The sequence below is a fragment of the Artemia franciscana genome, chromosome 2 (assembly GCF_032884065.1).
Source record: "Artemia franciscana chromosome 2, ASM3288406v1, whole genome shotgun sequence".
Classification (NCBI taxonomy): domain Eukaryota; kingdom Metazoa; phylum Arthropoda; class Branchiopoda; order Anostraca; family Artemiidae; genus Artemia; species Artemia franciscana.
The window spans coordinates 35,344,204-35,363,443 of NC_088864.1; the positions used below are offsets into that span (position 1 = coordinate 35,344,204).

Sequence of the window (19,240 nt, forward strand, 5' to 3'; positions counted from 1 at the left end):
AGGTTTGGTAAACTTTGGGTTTTATTTGAAATCCAAAATTCTGGTCTCGCAAACATCAGGTCTTGGTTGGGTTCTAAGGTATCAGTACTACTTAAGGTTCTTCGTCGCGACATTTTCCCGGTTAGTACTAGTCACACGTATAAGCAGGCTAATTATCTAATGAGTAATTACCTTTTCAGCCTGGAGTCCTTCTGGTGTTTCGTCTAAAAAATTGTAGATTTTGTTTATTGTTTGAATTTTTTTGATTTTAATTTACCTTTATACGCGTCTTTTTTTGCTTCTACCGATTTTTTTCTCTTTAAGAAAATGTTATTTCCCCTTACTGCGTATTCTTGGGACGTTGGGTCATACATAAATTTGGCATAATGTCGGATTTCATCTAAGGGGTGGTGTATTCCTTCGTACTTAATACAATTTTCATTTTCTTCGATCTTATAACAAATTTTAGGTGGCCTACATTTATCAATCAAAAGTAGACCGGTTTGATTTGGGCCCTTACAAAACCAATAGCTTATATTAAATTTTTGTTGTAGTTTTCTTATTAATAGTTGAAGGCTTGTCAAGTTTTTTCCTTTATTATTTTTATTCGAATATTTTATTTTTACTTCTCCTCTCGCGGGTTGATATTTAGGGGTATTCGTTAATTTTAAGCCAAATTTATATCTATTAGGTTCAAATTTTGTTAAATCGTAGTTGAGGTACCATGTTTCAGCATATACCTCTTTACCATTCTTGCCTTGAACTAAGATCGCGGCCGCGTATATAATGTTTTCCTTAGCATGGATAATTGAAATAAATTCCGTATCTATAATTGCCTTGGACATATTTTGGTGGTAAATGGGGTAGTAAGTTAAGTTACAAGGGACTTAATAACTTGGAGAAATCGGAAATGAAATAAAAAGGAATATTTTTTAAATTATGAATTACACTTCAAGTAATAAGCAGAGAAATACAACGTATGTGGATTGAAGCAATGAAGAAATAGTAATTGGGAGATTGGACAGATAAAACCACAAATTTGGTGGAACTCAGAAAAAATTTGTAAGCAGTATCTGCATCAACTACCGACTTTTGTCATACGGGAAATTTGGATTACAATTTAATTTAACTTGTTCACTTTATCGCTGGCTGTAACAATGAATAAGTGGTTTTCAAGGAGTTCTTTGGGAGTCTTGCTTACTTATTGATAATCTTTAAGATCAAGGAATTATTTTGTGGTTAAGCAAAAATGTTAATGAAGCAGTTACACTCTTATGATTACTCTTGGTAAAAAAATGTGAATTGGAACTTACTTAGAATAATGAGCACTTTTTGATAAGATAGGCCAATTTTTCACTTGGAGTCTTTCAGACTTCCTGAAAAGTACTTTCTTTTAAGGATGTTTTATTACGGAGTGGTTCCTTGGCGAAGAACAAAAAAATTGAATCTACTTCCTTTGAATCATAACCCGATCTTATCAAATACATCGAATTAAACCTAAATAACATGGGTTGAAGCAATGAAGAAATAGTAATTGGGAAATCGAACCGATACGGCTTATGAATTCAGATGAAGTTCGTAAGCAGTATCCTACCAACTACCGACTATTGGCTCACGGTAAATTTGGATTATGATTTAATTTCATTTGTTCACTTTATCACTGGTTGTAACGATGAAGAAGTAGCTTTGAGGAGTCCTCTCAAATAATGTGTGGAAAGGCGAGCTGAAACACGCCTAGCCTTTTTATCACAACTTGTAAGAGCGTCCGTTATCGTTATCCCAGGTAGCGTGCATAGTAAACTGCTTGTAATCTCGATTGCAATTTAGTTTTAAACCTAAATCTTCTGACTGGTACGCGTAAGCTATGGTAATATTAATAAGCCTTCCAATTAACGTTTTGTTCCAGTTAAGTTCTACTTTTGGTAAGATTTGTTAACAAAGCGATGGGTTATATTATTGGAGAAATTAAAATTTTAGGAATTAGGAAGAGTTTCGTTTACTTATCTGGCGAAACGTTTAGTCGACGGGGCAGTTCTAATTTTAGGTGCAAACATTTAGAATTTTATATCACAAGCATAAGGCGTTTTTATTTTGCCCTATATATATAGGATATTTATAGGATCAGTTTTTTTTCCTTTATTTTATCTAGGACTGATAGATTTTCTTTTTTTTTTTTATTAAAAATCTAATTTATCTGGTTTTTTGACAACTCTGCCTGACCTTGTTATTACCTTCTCTTCGGTAGAATCGGTTTTTTTCTTTGGCTTCGCTAGCGATATCAAATCAAACTTTTTATATTGTTTTTTAAGAAATTTTTGACCTTTAATTTGTGCCTTTTTAGCCTGGGCAGTTGCACTCTGTGGTCTTGTTCCTTCCACATCTTTGGGCTCATTTGCGCCTGATTCACTCTCAGTATCTGAGGAACTAGTAAATGTAGATTTAGTATCTGGTTCTCTTGACGTAGAAGTTTGAGATCTAGGTGTAGATCCAGCCTGACCTTCGTAAATTTCTTCTCCTCGTGAAGTAGAGGGTTTACTGATTGACTCGTCCTGTTGATCTCTGGGCTCGGGAGAATTGAACGATTCTTGGGAGCTTTGGGAGGATTCAAATGTCTTCTTGGGGTGCCTCCACTGCTTGAAAGCCATATCTTCCGGGGGGTGAGGAATTATTTGCATTAAGGTTTCCTTCCAAGATACCCAGTCCTTTGGTTTTGCTTTTGAGACGGTGTTTGTCGTTGCGGCTGGTAGACCTTTTCTGACTCTATGTCACCAGGGGTCTGTATAGCCTTATTTAATTCATCGTGTAACGAAAAAGGTCTGTCTATTGGTGTGACAGGGTGTACCAAATCGTCGGGGAAACGTTTTGGTGGAAAAGGTGTCGAAATTCGATCCGGGAAAAATTGCGTTTGTGGAGAAATCGTATAGTCCAATTCTTCTGATTCCTCACTGGACGATGAATCACTTTTTTCCGTCTCCGCGTAACGGGGGTATTTTTTAAGGGGTAACCATATTTGTCATTGTTAAGAATTCATTAAATTTCTCCTCGTCACTACTATTCTCAAACTATCCTTGTTTGAAATTAAAAGGTTTAAGCTCACTTAATCTAGAGCGAGGTGGTTGATTTTCGTCCTCCGAGGTATTTGATGTTGAAGGTTGAGGGGTCCATGTTTCTGTGAATTTTGCCCTTTTTATACGACTAACGTGGGTTTTATAGATTTTTCCTGTTTTTGGTTTTAATAGTTTAAATGTAACATTGTTATCATACCTCTTAATTATTCTTAACGGTCCTAGGTATCGGTCCGAAAGTTTCTTGCCGTCCGATTTGTTTTCATTTTTTAAGTAAACGCAATCTCCTACTTGGAAATCGAGTTTACCTTTGACGTTAGGAATATTTTTGGCTTCTTGCTTTCTTTTTGAATTTTCTATTTCTTGTTTTACAAGTTTATAAGTTTTCCTCATTCTATTGATAAATTCCTGTTTATAATCTTGAGAATCATTATAAAATTGTCGTGACTCTATAATTTCATTATAGGGGATTCTAAAGTCTCGTCCGAATAATATATAAAATGGGTTATCACGAATAACCTGGGAATAAGCTGTATTAATTACATTAGTTAAATAAGGTAAGGTTTCGTGCCAATCCCTGCGATTTTCTTTCGTATAAATGCTTAAAATATTAGAGAATAGTTTGTGTCTGTTTTCGATTTTCCCATTGGCCTGTGGATGATAGGGGGTTGATACCAATTTATTTATTTGAAGGAAAGACATTAAATCCTTAGTTACTTTCGATACGAAATTAGGGCCATTATCGCTCAATACTGTATTAGGAATACCGAAATTAGGAAATATTTTAGCAAGAGCTTTCGAAGTCGCATAAGCGCTTTGATTTTTTAATGGTTTAGCAAATGTGAAACCGGAAAAATGATCGATTACAGACAGTACACAGGTGTGTCCTTCATTAGACATGGGTAATCCTCTACCTGTACCATATAAATCAAAAGAAACTATATCAAATGGAAACCGGGCCGTAGGCGTTCTTCCTATCGTTGGATTAGGGTAGACTTGAGGATTTTTTCTTAAATTACAGGTTTCACAATTATTAACATAATTCTTTAACTTTGTTAAGGCTGAAGTAACGAAAAAGTATTGTTTTAATCTATGGAAAGTCTTATCTATTCCCAGATGACCTCCCACATCAGAATGAAAAAATTCAAAAGCGGGTTTTTTCCAAAATTTGGGGTAACACTGGTACAATGGAAGTTTGATTTCTTTTATCGCTATCGGTCATTATTTTACATAGTATTTGTTCATCTAAATCGTAATAATAATTATCAATTTCTTTTTTAAAAGATTTCATTTCATCGGGTAGCTCTTTATCATATATGAAATATTCTATTAGAGCGGCACAAGTATTGTCTTTCTTCTGATCCTATTTTTATAGAATTTAAGGAAAGTGGGCTGTTTTTCTGTTCTTTTTCAACCGAATTACTAGTTTTCGTTTTAAAATTTTCATTTTTTGGAGCAATTTTTGCTTTTATTGTATTAACTTCTTCGTTTTCATTTTCTACTGGTGTATTATCTGGAAATCTACTTAGATAGTCACATGGGGCATTTTGTTTTCCCTTAAGATGTTCAAATTCATAATCTAAGTCTTGGATTTTTAAAATCCATCTCGCGAGGATTCCCGAAGGCTTTTTGAAAGTTTGCAAATATTGCAGGCTTTTGTGGTCCGAACGCAGTTTAAATTTTCTGCCTACCAAATAGTGTCTGAACTTGTCCAAATGGTGGATAATTGATAATAATTCAAGCTGTGTAGCAGAATAATTACTCTCTCCAGAAATCAGGGTGCGAGAAGCGTACGCTATTACTCTTTCTTCCCCATTTATTATTTGGGAGAGGATCGCCCCAATTCCCTTGTTTGAGGCATCCGTTGTAACAACGAATTGTCCTGTTTGGAAGTCGGGTAACGATAAAATAGGTTCTGAAGTTAGAGCCTTTTTTAAATGATCTAATGCATTCTGAGCTGTTTTAGACCACACAATCTTTTGTGGGTTGCCTCTCGTGAGGTCCGTTAAAGGTTTTGCAATCTGTGCGTAATTTCTTATAAATTTTCGGAAATAGTTCATTAATCCTAAGATTCCTCGTAATTGTTTAATTGTTTGGGGGGGCTTTATATTTTTAACAGATTTTATTTTTTCAGGGTCTGGGGAAATTTGACCTTGCGTTACAACTACTCCTAAAAATTTTAGCTTTGTTTGAAAAAGATTTACTTTTTCCGGTCTACATTTTAAATTGCCTTCTCTGAATTTCTCAAATACTTTCGCTAGGGTTACTAAGTGGTCTTCCGCGTATTTGTCCATAGCTATGACGTCATCAACAAAATGAATTATGTTATTTAGGCCTCTTAGTAAATGAAGGAGGGGTCTACACAATGCACTTGAACTGGTTTTTAGTCCAAACGGTACTTTTAAGTATTCATAAGAGCCACATTCTGTTGTTGAAAAATCTGTTTTAAAAACATCGCCCTGAGCTATTTTTACTTGATGATAACCTTGTGTCAAATCTAGGGAAGTAAATATTTTATTTTTATTTGATATAGAATCTAGAATTTCGTCTATTCTAGGTAGGGGAAATTTGTCACTTACTACCTGTTTATTTAAGGCTCTATAATCTACAACTAATCTAAGGTCATTATTCTTTTTCGGGACTAGAATGGCGGGGGCAGAGTATGGGCTTATGCTTGGTTTTATGATTCGATTTTTTTCGAGTTCATGTATTTTGTTTATTAGCCATTCCTTATGTTTATAAGGAATTCGGTACGGTTGTTTTGCAACTGGCGGCCCTGTAGTTTGTATTGCATGTTCATAAAATGGAATAAGTCGTATGTCGTCTTCAGATGTCGAAAAGACATCTCTATATTCCCATAATAAGTCGCATAATTTTTGTTTTAATGAGTCATCGGTTATGTGACTTAGTTCGAATTTTTCAAGAAATTGAGATCTTGTCAGTGGATATTCCTTGTCAACGTGAACATTGATATTATTCACTAAGTTCTTTTCCGAATTTTTCCAATTATTAATATCGGCTTCCGATACTATTTGTATCTCTACTAAGCATGTCCCTTTGCTTAGGGTAATTAGGTCATTTTCGTGGGTGTTCGTTACCCAAATGTAACCTTCTCCCTTTTCGTAATTTATAATTTGTTCTTCACAAACTACATATTTCGGGAGATCTTCCGACGGCGATGCTACCCAAATTTCATTTTTATCATTAACTGGTTCTAACATTTGTGATATTTGGACCCTCTGCATTGATTTAGGGGGAATTTTGGTTTTTCGCACTACAAATCCATAATATTTTTCGTTATTTTCTTCTTTTATTGAATTTAGAATATTCTCCGCTGGTTTTTTTTCCGGGAGTTTCTATTTTTTCAAGTTTTTTCCATAAATAAGAAATTTCTTGAATTTGTTTGTTTCTATACTCTTTCATGTTGCCTATATTCTCCCTTACTTTGTTTGCTTGTATGTTATTTATTATTGATATGGTGTCCGTCAGGTAGATAAACTTTGAATTTGCTACATCTAATAATATTTTATTTGATTTTAAAAAATTTGCGCCTATTATCGCCTCGTATGGAAAATTCTTACAAACTATAAATCGAGTATAGAAATTTCTGTTATCCTTGCGCAAGGCTAGGTACACAGTGCCTTTCACATCCAGGTCATGTCCGGTTACGCTTGATAAATTGGGACAGATATTGCTCATTCGTCGTTTAATATAATTTGGTAATTTATTAAATACGGATGTATTTATCACATTTACGGTTGTCCCTGAATCTATAAGGGCTGAGAAATAAATATTTCCTGCGTTAAAATTCTCAAATACTGGTAACATATTATTATTATTTGCACTTAAAAATGGTATTATTACTGGAGGGGACCTATAAATTATCTTGCCACCAAATTTTGGTCCTACGAATTTTGGGGGCTTATATCGTTTCCCTGGGATTCCCAGATGTTAGATGTAGAACTTTCATTTGTTCTGTTTTGGGTTCCTTGATTATTATTTGAGATGGAGCTATTATATGGCTGCCGTCGGCTGATGTAACTTCCTCTTGTATTTCTGTTCCAACTATTACTGGGTTGATTTGTCCTTCCACGATACCCTCCTCGATATTGATACGTATTGCGTTGGAAATTCTCATTTTGGGTGGGATAATTATTTCTTGTTACAAAAATGTTCCCTCGATTGCCTCTAGGGGCGTACCCACTATAGTTTGTCCCCCTGGACAAACGGTTACCCGTTCCCCTAATATTTGGGCGATAATTATTGTTTGCGAAACAATTTCTTGCGATATGTCCTAACCGGTTACAGGTGTAGCACCTTAATGGTTCATTATTAGTTTGTGCCCTTAATTGATTATTGGGGGCAAAACGTACTTGTCTTGGAGGTGTGGTGGTTCGAATTTGATTTCGAACAGGTTTGGGCGATGATTCTCGGGAGAAAAATCGCGGAGAGGAATCTCTTGACTTTACCGGGGCTTTGTTTTCTATAGCATTTATTGACAGTTTTTGATGCTGCAGGACAATCGAATCAGTTTCTACGGCTCTTTCTATTTCCTGAACTGCTAGTTCTAGGTTATCAATATTTTTAGCTATCAAAAGGCGGTATAACTTTGCGTTGAGTCCCTGTTTAAATGCATTGAGTATAATTTTTTCATATAGTTCCCCTTCTCCTGGACCATATCGCGCTTCTGTTGCGATTCTAATTTTATGCAAGTACTCACGAACGTTTTGTGTCTGTTCGAATGTAACTAAGCCATGTTTCAGTTTATTCAATGAACTTGTGTCAATGAATCTTTTTTGGAAGGCCTGTTGCAATAATTCTATTGAGTTAATTGTTGAGGTTGCTTCTGTGCCTATTATATTTTCAATTTGTTTTAGAAACGTTAGCGCCTGTCCTTTTAGTCTTAAAAGTAACATACTTTTTAATACTTTTTGGTCAATTTTTGTCATTTCCACGAATTGTCCTAAATGGATGTTGAATTGATCAACGTCCGTATCTCCTTCATATTCTGGTAATGATTTTGTAATTTCTACCGAGGTTGCAATTATCTGTTGCGCTTTTAATATTTCATCTTGTTCTTGGTCCATTGTAGTCTGTTTTTAAGTATCGGTATAAAATAATCTCCAAAAAAAAACTTTAATTTTATTATTGTTATATTTTCATTTTTTTTAAAGGTTTTTAAAGGAATGGGGTATACCTATGTATGAAAAAAATGCAAAAATAGAAATAAAATCGCACTGCACCTAAAAATGCAAAAATCGAAATACAATTGCACTGCACTTAAAAATCAAAAAATAAAATGTAAATAATCATACTTGTCTATGTTAGTAGGCATTTATTGTGTAGGTACTTTCAGTTCCTTTTGCTGCTTTCTTTTTCCGATCGCGCCATATGTTACGGGGTGGTTTGTAAAATAATAGGTTTGGAGTGATAAGTTTACTTAAGGGGGTTTGGCCTTGAGGTGCTTGGGACTTTTCTAAGTCTTAATAGCTTAATGTGGATATGGGAGCTAAATTATTAATAAAATAAAAAGGCTTCGTATATAATCCCCAGTAACCTGGGAGACAGAACCATCTCAGTGTTGTTCGAGGTCTCCTGAAACAAATATAGATTCCCTTGGGACCGTACCTGAAGGCTAGAGGAACTGTACCTGATGCCCTAGTACATAGACAGAAGATGATTAAATACAATAAGGTTTATTTACTTACAATATACAACCTTGGACAAAATAGCTTCAATGACTTATAGCATGAAAAGGTGAACATGAACAATTGATCTTGACTATTCAAATCTCTCCTGAAAAACTGACTACTCGCTCCTTGTGTTGGGCTGATATATCCAACGCGATTTCTAAAACCAGAACTCCCCGGACAGGCTTGGTGACCTGTGGCGGTTGACCTCCGCTACTATTGGTATTATCCAATCATGTGATTAGTCCCGCACCCAGAAGTTATTTTCATGGCAAGGATTTCCTTTCTGGTTTTGAGTGGAAAAAACCCAGAGTTCAGAATAACCAGTTAGTTAACTTGTTAAGTAACATTTAACTTGTCTAAATGCACGTAGTCCAACTGCGTTGGACTACGCAGACTGCTAAATTTAGCAACCGCTAAATTCTAAATGATTTTATTCAAACCTTTTTCTAATTGAAATTTACTAAAGGGGTATGACTGAGAAATTTAGTCCTGAACTTAAGAGTTTCTAGAAGAGTATGGATGAGAGATTTGGTCTTATATTTGAGGATTTCTAAGGGGGTGTGAATGAGGGATTTGGCCCTGAATTTTATAGAGGGGAGGGGGCTGGTCTATATGTTACATCTGGGCTCTCTTCTGGAACAATTTTAATGAGTGACCTCTAGTCCTCTGCAGATTGTCTAGTTAGAGGTAAAGTGGAGGATTGTTGCTGGTTAATAATTTCTTAGTCATAATCATGTCCCACCTTTGTCTTGTATAAACTAATGAAGGTAACTTAAGTTTTTGTAATCTTACCTTAAATTACTTTAAATCACATCTTCTAGCAACTAAGGTTGAAGAACCTGTAGATGTCTCCAGGTAACATAGACTTGATATTCATGTCACAGTTCAAGAGTGGATCCTCACCATTTACATATATACAGGACAGTTTGGTTTCATCATTGGGTGCCATTAGATCCTGGGTGTGTTTGAGGGCTAAAAGGGGCAGGTGGCACCTATGATACTGGTTTGCCCTCTACATCTTCAATGAATTGCCACTCCAATCATGATTGACACCAATCTTCAATCTGTCAAGTGATCTGGCTGACTTAGTAGATTTGCTGAGTGAATTCCACTGTGGAAAAATGCAATTGGTGAAGAAGATGGATTTCTAATGCTTTTTGCAAAATTTTTAATGTAGTTTTATTGGATATCCTTGTGTTCTGTTGTATTCACTGTAATCAAAAACAGGCTTAATGGTGTCAATGGTCATCATCTTGAATGCAAGGATGACATCTCCTCTATTTCAACAGTACATTAAAGTAGTCAAGTCAAGCTTTTCTTGTTGTTGCTTATAGGAGATTTGATGTTGGCAAAAGGGAGCTTGGTCGCTCTACACTGGACCTTCTCAAGTATCTCCATGTGACACTTAAAGTACAGGATTGAAATCAACATGCCAAACTCAAGATGGGGACACAAGGGTTATGTAAAGCTTTTTGATAATTCTTGGTTAGCAAATTTTCACCAAATGCTTGTTTGAATTGAGGGCCTTGTTTTCCTTAGCTGCTTGGTTCTGACAGTGACTATGAAATTTAAGCTTATTGTCAATGATTACCCAAGATTGCACTCTTTCTTGGCATTCTGAATGGGCATATTGGCACCTGCAGAGTCAAACATGTGATAACTATAGCAGGGGCTGTTTGGACCAAGATGCAGGACTTCGCATTTGTATAGGTTGAACTTGAATGTCCAGGCTGTTGCTCACTGCTCATAATGTGAACTGGTGTGGAGTAGATGAGATCACCTCTTTCATCATATACAGTGACAATCTGGATTCTATGAGGTAGGAAGCTGTGGATCCACTGGGGAACATCATTGTCTATCTGATATACTGACAGCTTGATCATCAGGTAGTGGTGAGACATTTTATCAAAGGTAGATTTTTTTATTTTATCAATCTTGCTGGATAATCCAGAGCTTTGCATCCTTCTATACAATTTGTGGCCTTTTGTTGAATGGATTCAAGGGCAGCTACATCCTCTCTATTGATTAGGGAGGCAGCAGTCATTCCATATTCTATGACAGGCTGAACTAGGGCTTTTTACAACTTTAGCATGGTCTGTGGAACTCTGGAGGAGAGTGTCTGTTTTATTAGTCCTTGTCTTTGTAATGCTTTACCAACAATCATTCCTGTAAGATGTGAATTTCAACTTGTTATCAATAATCAGCCCAAGATCTCTATCCTCAGTTGCAGCTGAAATGGGTTGCTTTTATGCATTAGTTGAGCTTATATTGTATAAATGACTTGGATTGGTTTTCCCAAAATGGATAGTTATGCACATTTTAATATTTAGATCAAGGCACCAACTGTCTGCCCATTTAGAGGAAGAGTCAATATCAGCTTGTAAGGTGGTGTCTGCATTTACTGGGCCAATTATTTTAGAATCATCAGCATGTAGGCTCAGCTTTTTTAGAACTAAACATGGGGCATTGTTAATATGGATATTGAACAACATTGGCCCAAGCACAGTACCTTTTGGAACTCCTCTGGTGACTGTTGTTATTTCAGAAAATCCATTCATTTCACTCCATGCACTTACAATATCTTGTTTTTCAATGAAAGACTCGTCAGAGTTTGTTAATTCATTAGTTACTTTGAGGTTGTCCACAAACACATGTCTTATAAATTTATGTTTTCTAGGTGGAAGTAAACAATGTATACTGAGGATGCACACATGATCACTATGCCCAAATGGTGGTAAATTTTTTACTGATAAAACATCATCTTTATCATCCACTATAAGTAAATCCAAGAGGGATGGTTCCTGGTTTCCTCATTATTATGTATTGAAGTTAACACAAATCATTTTTGTATAAACACCTCAGGAGAGAACTATCTCTACAAAATTATGTCCCAGATTTAGAAAAACCTCCACTATTCAGCTGCTTTAGATCTGGTAAATTGAAGTCCCCTGTTACTATCATATGCTTTGAAAAGTTGAAGAGTTGGTAAATTGATATTGTAATAGCAAGCAACAATTCATCTCTACTAGATGAACTAGGGCTGCAATAAACACATCCAAAAATCCTAGAGTTGCCTGGGATAAAGATTTTTAACCATTAATGTTCAATCCATGTTAAAAATTGTAAGTCACTTTGATTTGGTTCCCTAGCAAATAATCTTTTTGCATATAATGTAATACTTCTAACTTCATCATTACTAAGGATGCTGAAAGCCTTGTCAAACAAGCCTTGTCTAGCCTGAAAGCCACATCAAACAGTTTGTGGTAACAAATTCCAAGTAAGGAGCAATTTAGGCCAGTGCTAACCAAAACTATAAAAAAAAGAATTTTGATAAAAACTAATAGGTAAAATAAACTAGCTTTTTATGCTGATTCCAAATATATAGGATTCGTTACGTTTAAAGTCACCCATCAAAAGCTATAATCCTGAGAAAATTTCCATGATTTCCAAAAAAGGTATGAAACACCTTCAACAAAGCAAGTATTTTGAATGAAAATCACACCATTAGATTCAGTACAAGTTTCTAGCTCCTCTCTACAAAACTGCAGAATTGTGCTTTTTTCCAAGGAGAAAGATCATAGATGAATGTTTATTTGTTTGTTGTTGTTTTTTCTGTGATGTATTGAATTGATGGTCCTAGAAGAAGAGTAGAGTACTCATTTGAAAAGAAATTAAAAGTTCTAGTGCCTATTAAGTTATTCAAAAGATTTTGCCACAGGAAAGTAGCATTTTCTGCCATTTTTTTTGTGCCGAACTACAAATTTGCCCCAAAGAGGGACTAGTTGTTTTTAATAGAAACTTTTGAGAAAGCCAATTGATCTGAGAAGTATAAAAAAGTATGTATTGAGCTTAACAGTTGCAGAGAAAGAAAGGCTGCATGGTGGAAAATTCATTCCTGAAAAATAACATGGTCAATACAGGATCAATGGTGAATATGAACATTTATCTTAATGCTCTATTTAACTAAGTTGAGTAATCTTCTTGTCATGATCATGTTAAGTGGTGTAGAATTGCAAATCAGCTATTATGAAGGGGAGGATCTTGTAAGTTGGGTGCCAGATGCCTAAAAGAGTCCATTTCCATCCTTAAATTGTCTAACTCTCCATGAACCTTACTTATCAAATATAAAAAGGAGTATGGGGAAGGGATAGGAATTAATCTTTCATCTCTTTTCATTTTGACTAAGCCTGAATAAGAATGCTACAGGATGATACCTCCCTTCTTATTGCAGAAAAATGTTTCTGGCACTTGTTTTAAAGGTTAATCTAACTAAATTAATTTGCTTCATGTTTCATAAAATCATATATATTGATATGTGAGAGTGTATTAGTTATTATGAAAACAGTATGGATTTGACATTACATTATTGTCAACTGAAAACATTTGAGCTGGCTCACTGAAAGTTACAAAAGTTCCAAAACCTATTGAATTTTTTTAACTAAGTCTCTGCTTTTCATACCTCTAGTAAAGTTGACTGCTCTACAATTTTAGTAAAAGTTTCATGTGGTTCCTATCAATCTAATATTATTTTACCTAAAGTTTTTGAGGTTAATTACTTAGCTGTAAGTCTCATGTTCCCTTATCACATTTAAAATGTTACTTTGATTGCTACTGTAGAAATCTTTGAACATATCAAATCAAGCATTTGATGTAGAAAGACTATTGAGGATCTTGAACTGCATGCTTTTTGGTGTTTTTTTTTAGGATAGTCATCAATTTTGATCAAAACTGGTATCATCGTTAAAGTAGGATCTTCTTTTGTTTGTCCTTTAAGCTATGCAAATTTTCTTTTGGTAATCTTAACTGAAGCAGTTAAACCCTTCAATGTAAATGACGGTTTAATGTCAGTGAGGTAGTGACTTGGTGATCTGTCATTTTAGTATCGTTTTGAGGGGTTTATGATCAGTTATGATAGAAAACGTATAGCCATACAGAAAATAATGAAAGTGGTAACATTCAGATAAGATTCCATATGGCTCTTTTTTTCAATTTTTAAATAGTTCTGCTCAGTGGTAATACGTGACCTAGATCCAGAGGATATGAATTCGTCTTTCTCATAGACCAACGATATGTCAACTTTCTCACGAGATGTCAACTTAAGGCTCTACTTTGTTTTTGAAGGTTAGAGGAGGGAAAGTATCCCATATTTTAAATCTTCGATGGTAGGAAACGCCTTTGCGCATGCTTCCGTCCATTCAAAATTTGTCTGCTTTAATATAGTTTTCAAGGGCTCTCTTTGGATGGACAAGTTAGGTACATGCCAGGACAGGTAATTAAGCTTACCCAAAAACTTTTCATATCTATTCCCTTGATTAGGGTGCACGCATTTCTTTTAAGATTTTGCATTGTTTGGATCAAGGAGGATTCCCAGGTCAGAAATGATATGGCCAAAATGAGGTAATCTTCTGAAGTATTTTTGTCTTTGTTAAATTTATGCCTTTCGTCTTGCTTAGGCTATATAAGTAAAGTGTATTACCAACTCTAATTATGGGCCCAAACAAAGTTGTAAGCCTTCATATATTTGTTCCATATGTCTTTGAAGTTCACCTTCGGTTGACGTTTAACCCAAATACTAAATGCTATGCATTTGAATTTAAAAAACCAAATTGTGAAATGAAAGTGGTTCATTTCTCTAAGCTGCTCATTCTCTAAGCAGACTGACCAGCTGCCATGCCTTGCATCAGACTAAGCGAAAACTCTAACGCCAGCATGTCTCTGATTGCCCCTTCTAGTGTGGATATTGGGTGATATGGCGTTTTAATAGATTTGGAGAGTTTATATGGGATGATGCGTGCGCACAGTGTGCAGAAAAGAAAGAAGGAATTTCTCAAAGATTTTTTTTTCGCACAAAAACAAAACACGATGATTTACATTCATTTTACAAATGGTCAAGCAACCCATTTACTTTCAGAGGACTGGCTTGTGACGTTGTAAATACTCTAATAAATTTTCTAGTCTGACCTCATCCAATCATCCCCACTTATCTGCCTAATCTGTGTTTGAACTGGCACCTTCCACAGACTTATCCACAGTTTGGTGCAATGATAAAATAACTTACACCTCTCCAACATGTAATGAATAATTTCCTGAACTTTATTGTGAAAGATAGATCGCGACTTTCATCCTACTGAACTTTACACTCTAGCATGGGACGCTTCTCTATCTTTATTGAATCTTCAAAAATAGTTAAAAAGATCGCCTCTGGAACTTATTTCCTCCCCCTAAGCACAAGCACTTGGGGAAGAACCTAGTTAATAGCAAACCAAGGTCCTTATTAATCAGCAATTTAAAAAAGGTGTTAAGAAAAACTATCAAGTGAGGAAGCATGGATAGTTGAAGGTGATTCAGGAATAGTGAATTTCATTTTGGCTAATCGTAATCCTAAAAGTTAATTGCAAAAAAAAAAAAAAAAAATATTGGAATTTCAGATAAATCTGAAACCCTTCAAAATTAGTACCGTATTGGTTCGAAGATAAAACTGCACCTTTGAAATCGCTATGGTCAAAAACGCCATTATGAGAATTATAGTCCTCTACTTTGAACAACAAGGAAAAACCCTTTTTCACGTGGGAAGCAGTGACGTCTGCTTTTTTGCTATTTTTCCCCTGTGCCGAACTAGTGGTCATATAGTCTTGGGAGAAAGCTCATTTTTAAAGTAAATTGACACATAGATAGTAGATTTTACGGTAAAAAAGGTGACAAAAGAAAGGCTCAAAGTAAAACATATATTTAATGCCCAACAAACTTACATGTTTTGCAACAACAATAAAAACGAAGCTTTTCTTTAGTTTCTTTGCCTAAGTTCGAGATCAAAAATGTTAAAAAATTAATTAAAAAATGTAAGGTTTTTCTGGGGATCATAAATTTATGTCTATTTCAGAATACTCTTGTTGTTACTTTGGCTCTTTATTTCTCCATTTTTATGATCAACTATTTTGCCAGTAATCTACACAGCTGTAACAATTATTAATTCTCATCAATTTCAGGGAATAGTCATTAAATAATGACGTCAAGCTCTTTTGTTGTCAAGAAAGAAAAGCTGGATCCCAGCGAACTTGATAAAATTCTCCTAGATTTTTGCAAGGCACACCCTGAAGGAGTGTCTGGTCCACTATTAAAATCATCTCATCCAGATCTGGATTTGAAGCAATGTACAATTAGATTGCAAAAACTTGTCAGTGAAGGGAAACTTGCAATTTTCAAAAAAGGCGCTACAAATTTATTTAAGTACAAGGAATTATCAGCTGCTCAGAAAAATGTCAAGTTTGAAAATGAAATTGAAAAAGCCATATATGATGTAATAGCAGATTCTGGTAAAATAGGAATATGGATTAAGGATCTTCGGGAATCGATCGGTGTTGCTCAACAGCAGTGTATAACTGCTCTGAAGTCTCTCAAGGCCAAAGAGCTTGTCAAAGAGGTTTTTCCAGGGACTGGACATAAGCGAATGTGGATGCTTTATGATATTGAACCTGACCAACAGTACATTGCTGACAAAGGTGGGCCCTGGGTTAATGAATCAACTGGTGAATTTGAACCGGACGTTGGGGAGAAGCTAATGAATCTGACTTTGGCATATTTGAAAAAACAGTTTAACCGACCATCTGATAATTCTGGATTATTTGCTGAAAGAAAAAGGCATTATTTGACTCCTGCAGAAATACACAAGTTTTTGGAAGAAAAAAAAATAATAGACGCAAAAACCACGGTTGAACATGTCGAGACTGTTTGTGATAATTTAGTGTTTGAACGATCAGTAGTTAAAAAAGTTTCTTCAAACGGACCAGTATACAGGTTTGCTAAAGCTATGATGGAGAGTTCTGGGTTTTCATCTGTACCGTGTGGATTTTGTCCTTTGACAGAAGAGTGTCGTGTAGATGCAGTTGTATCCCCACAATCTTGCGAATATTACAGCAAATGGAAAGAAACTGCAGAAACTGCTGACATGCTTGTAGAGCCTTTAAAGTCAGTCCGACCCTTGGTCTAATCTAATGGAGAGTTTATTCTTTGTCTTTTACGATTTTTTTCTTTTTAAAGTATTTTGATTTATGAAAAATAAAGTTGCTGGATCCATTGTTTATGTGTTATCAGTGCCTTTCTTTTCTCTTCTACTTTTTCACCTCCAGCAGAAGCTTCTGGATTTACTACGAACTTTTTTGCTGCACGAAAACGGTTTGTACTCTTTATAAAGGAGTATGAAGATATTCTTTTGGGGATCCTTGTATACTTGTAAAACGACAAAAATCCTAAAGTTACGCAAGAAAATCTTGACTACTCTAATGAAGCGTTTCTCATCTTTTTAACACCACCATTAATAAGGAAAACGGGCTACTTGAAAACTTCAGTAAAAGAGGTGTTTTAATTTTTGAATATGGATCTCTGACACTGAAACATAGGGCGACATCTACTTTTATATATGTGTACTTGTACTATTAGTTACGCGGGAGAAAATTATGCGCATATTCGAACTATCCGGGTGTCAACATCAGCAGTCGATTTTGCCTAGACTTTGACATTTACCTAGAGTCAGGCTATATCCGTAATTACAAGAGCTTACTGCTTGCCTTGCCTTTGCACGGTTCAGGAAAGAAAAGTGATTGAGTGATTGCAACTTCTTTTTTTTCTTTTTTTGCTTAACTCTTGAAATTGCGGCCATGATTTTAAAATATTTTAATTGTTTTTACTTTTGGTGAATTGCAATCACCGAATTCTGGTATTTATAAATAGAACTGTCCTAATTTAAAACTTACGTCGTGGGAGCTGTTATGTCCATTACTTGCAGATGATATTGTACTACTGGCAAAATATTGCTAGTGGTAGAGATTTTGAATTGTTATTTAGAAGGTAAAAACTAAATTTTATAAATAGACAAATCAGTTAAATTAGTTTCCGGATAAGAAGCAATGGGATTTTTTTTTTTTAAGGAATGAGGTAAATGAAAATATTATTTATTTGAGAAGTTAGTTATGTACATTACTTGCAGATGAAATTGTACTACTGGCAAAATATTGCTAGATTGGTGTAATTCTTGGATAGTAGAGATTTCGCATTGTTATTTGGAAGGTAAAAACTAAATTCTATAAATAGATAAATCAGTTAAATTAGTTTTCGGAAAACAAGCCATGGGAAGGAATTTTTTTAAAGGAATGAGGTAAATGAATGTATTATTTATTTGAGAAGTTAGTTTACAAGTCCAGAAAGGTGGAGTGACCACGTAGAAATGGCGAGTTGGACAGGTTAGAAGGCTTCATGCGTACTACTGAGAGCCCCATGGGCATCTAGAACAAGCAAATATTAAGCTACTTAAGATAATGTTTTAGACGAATATACGGCAAGTTGTGGGTTAGAATGGGGGAACTGGGTTGTTTGAAAAAGGGGAAAAAATAGAAAGATCATATTTAGAACACATCATGAGCTTATTAGGGTTTGGCTGGAAATTTAATGCTATTGCTACTAATAACTCGCTACTGCACAAAGCCGCCTGAGGCCAACACAACTACGTACGCTCCTCCATCCCAATCTATTCAAAGCCTCCTCTTTACACCCTCCCAAGTAGTTCCCACTTCCCTTAATTCTTTCCTTACAATATCCTCCTATCCTAGTCGGGGATGGCATGCTTCTCATTTGGCCCTAGATGGTTGGCCGACAACCGTCTAGGACGATTTTTGGCAATATATCATCCTTCGTTTTCTAAACGTGTCCAAGCCATCTGAACCTTTCTCTCATTATATCCCTAGAAAGCGTGATTGAACCACGTTTCTCGTACAGCTTACTGTGTGACGGTCGTTCTGTCGGGTACAGAAACCAACTCATATGCAATTTCTTCAGAAAAAATCCACCAAATTCCCCTCAGTTTTTCGGAGCTAGAATCATCTTTAATACCCGTCGTCATTGTAGGTTCCAATATTCTAATCTTGGCCCGCTGACTTATATTCCTATTCTTCAACTGTTCTTCTAATTTTTTTTTTCAACTGAAAAAATACGCTGGACCTTGGTTATTCTACTTTTAACGTCTTCACTGCATCAACCGTCTTTAATAATAGTACTACCTAGGTAAGTGAAGCTGTTCACTTGATTTATCTTCTCATTACCCAACATCAACTCATCACCTTATCTTATTCCTAGTCTTAGCGATTTAAATTTCCTTATCTGTAATTTGCAAACCTATTCTTGCACCCAGAACTCACAAAACCTCTAAAATTTCATCCATTTTACTAACATTTTCATCTAGGATACCTAAATCATTAGCATAGTCTAAGTCTAGGAGAGTTTTACTTCCCCAATTGATTTTGTGTTTTCCCATTGCCTGTACAATTCTTAAGACATTTCCTGCCTTAACCACAGCAACGTTGCTCTCGTACATAGCAATAATCACTGTAATGTGTATATCTGGTATTTATACAACGATAGGACCTTCGCTATTCTCGTACGTAGCACTAATCACTTTAATGTGTTTATCTGGTATTTATGCAACCATAGGACCTTCGCTAAAACTCTTCTATC

The 19,240-nt window shown here is 35.4% G+C and overlaps 1 protein-coding gene across 4 annotated transcripts in view; it reads left to right on the top strand.

Moving 5' to 3' along the window:
• LOC136040794 (DNA-directed RNA polymerase III subunit RPC6-like) overlaps positions 1 to 16,813 on the top strand; it is a 29,716-nt gene extending 12,903 nt beyond the window's left edge. For 3 of the 4 annotated variants that reach the window (XM_065725128.1, XM_065725136.1, XM_065725144.1), the window contains exon 2: positions 15,724 to 16,813. In XM_065725128.1, coding sequence (XP_065581200.1) covers positions 15,741 to 16,724 — 984 coding nt within the window. In that variant the 5' untranslated portion in view covers positions 15,724 to 15,740 and the 3' untranslated portion in view covers positions 16,725 to 16,813. Of the gene's footprint in view, positions 1 to 11,539; positions 11,671 to 15,723 lie in introns of those variants that run through there. The other variant, XM_065725150.1, reaches the window with a different exon arrangement.
• Positions 16,814 to 19,240: the final 2,427 nt, after the last annotated feature.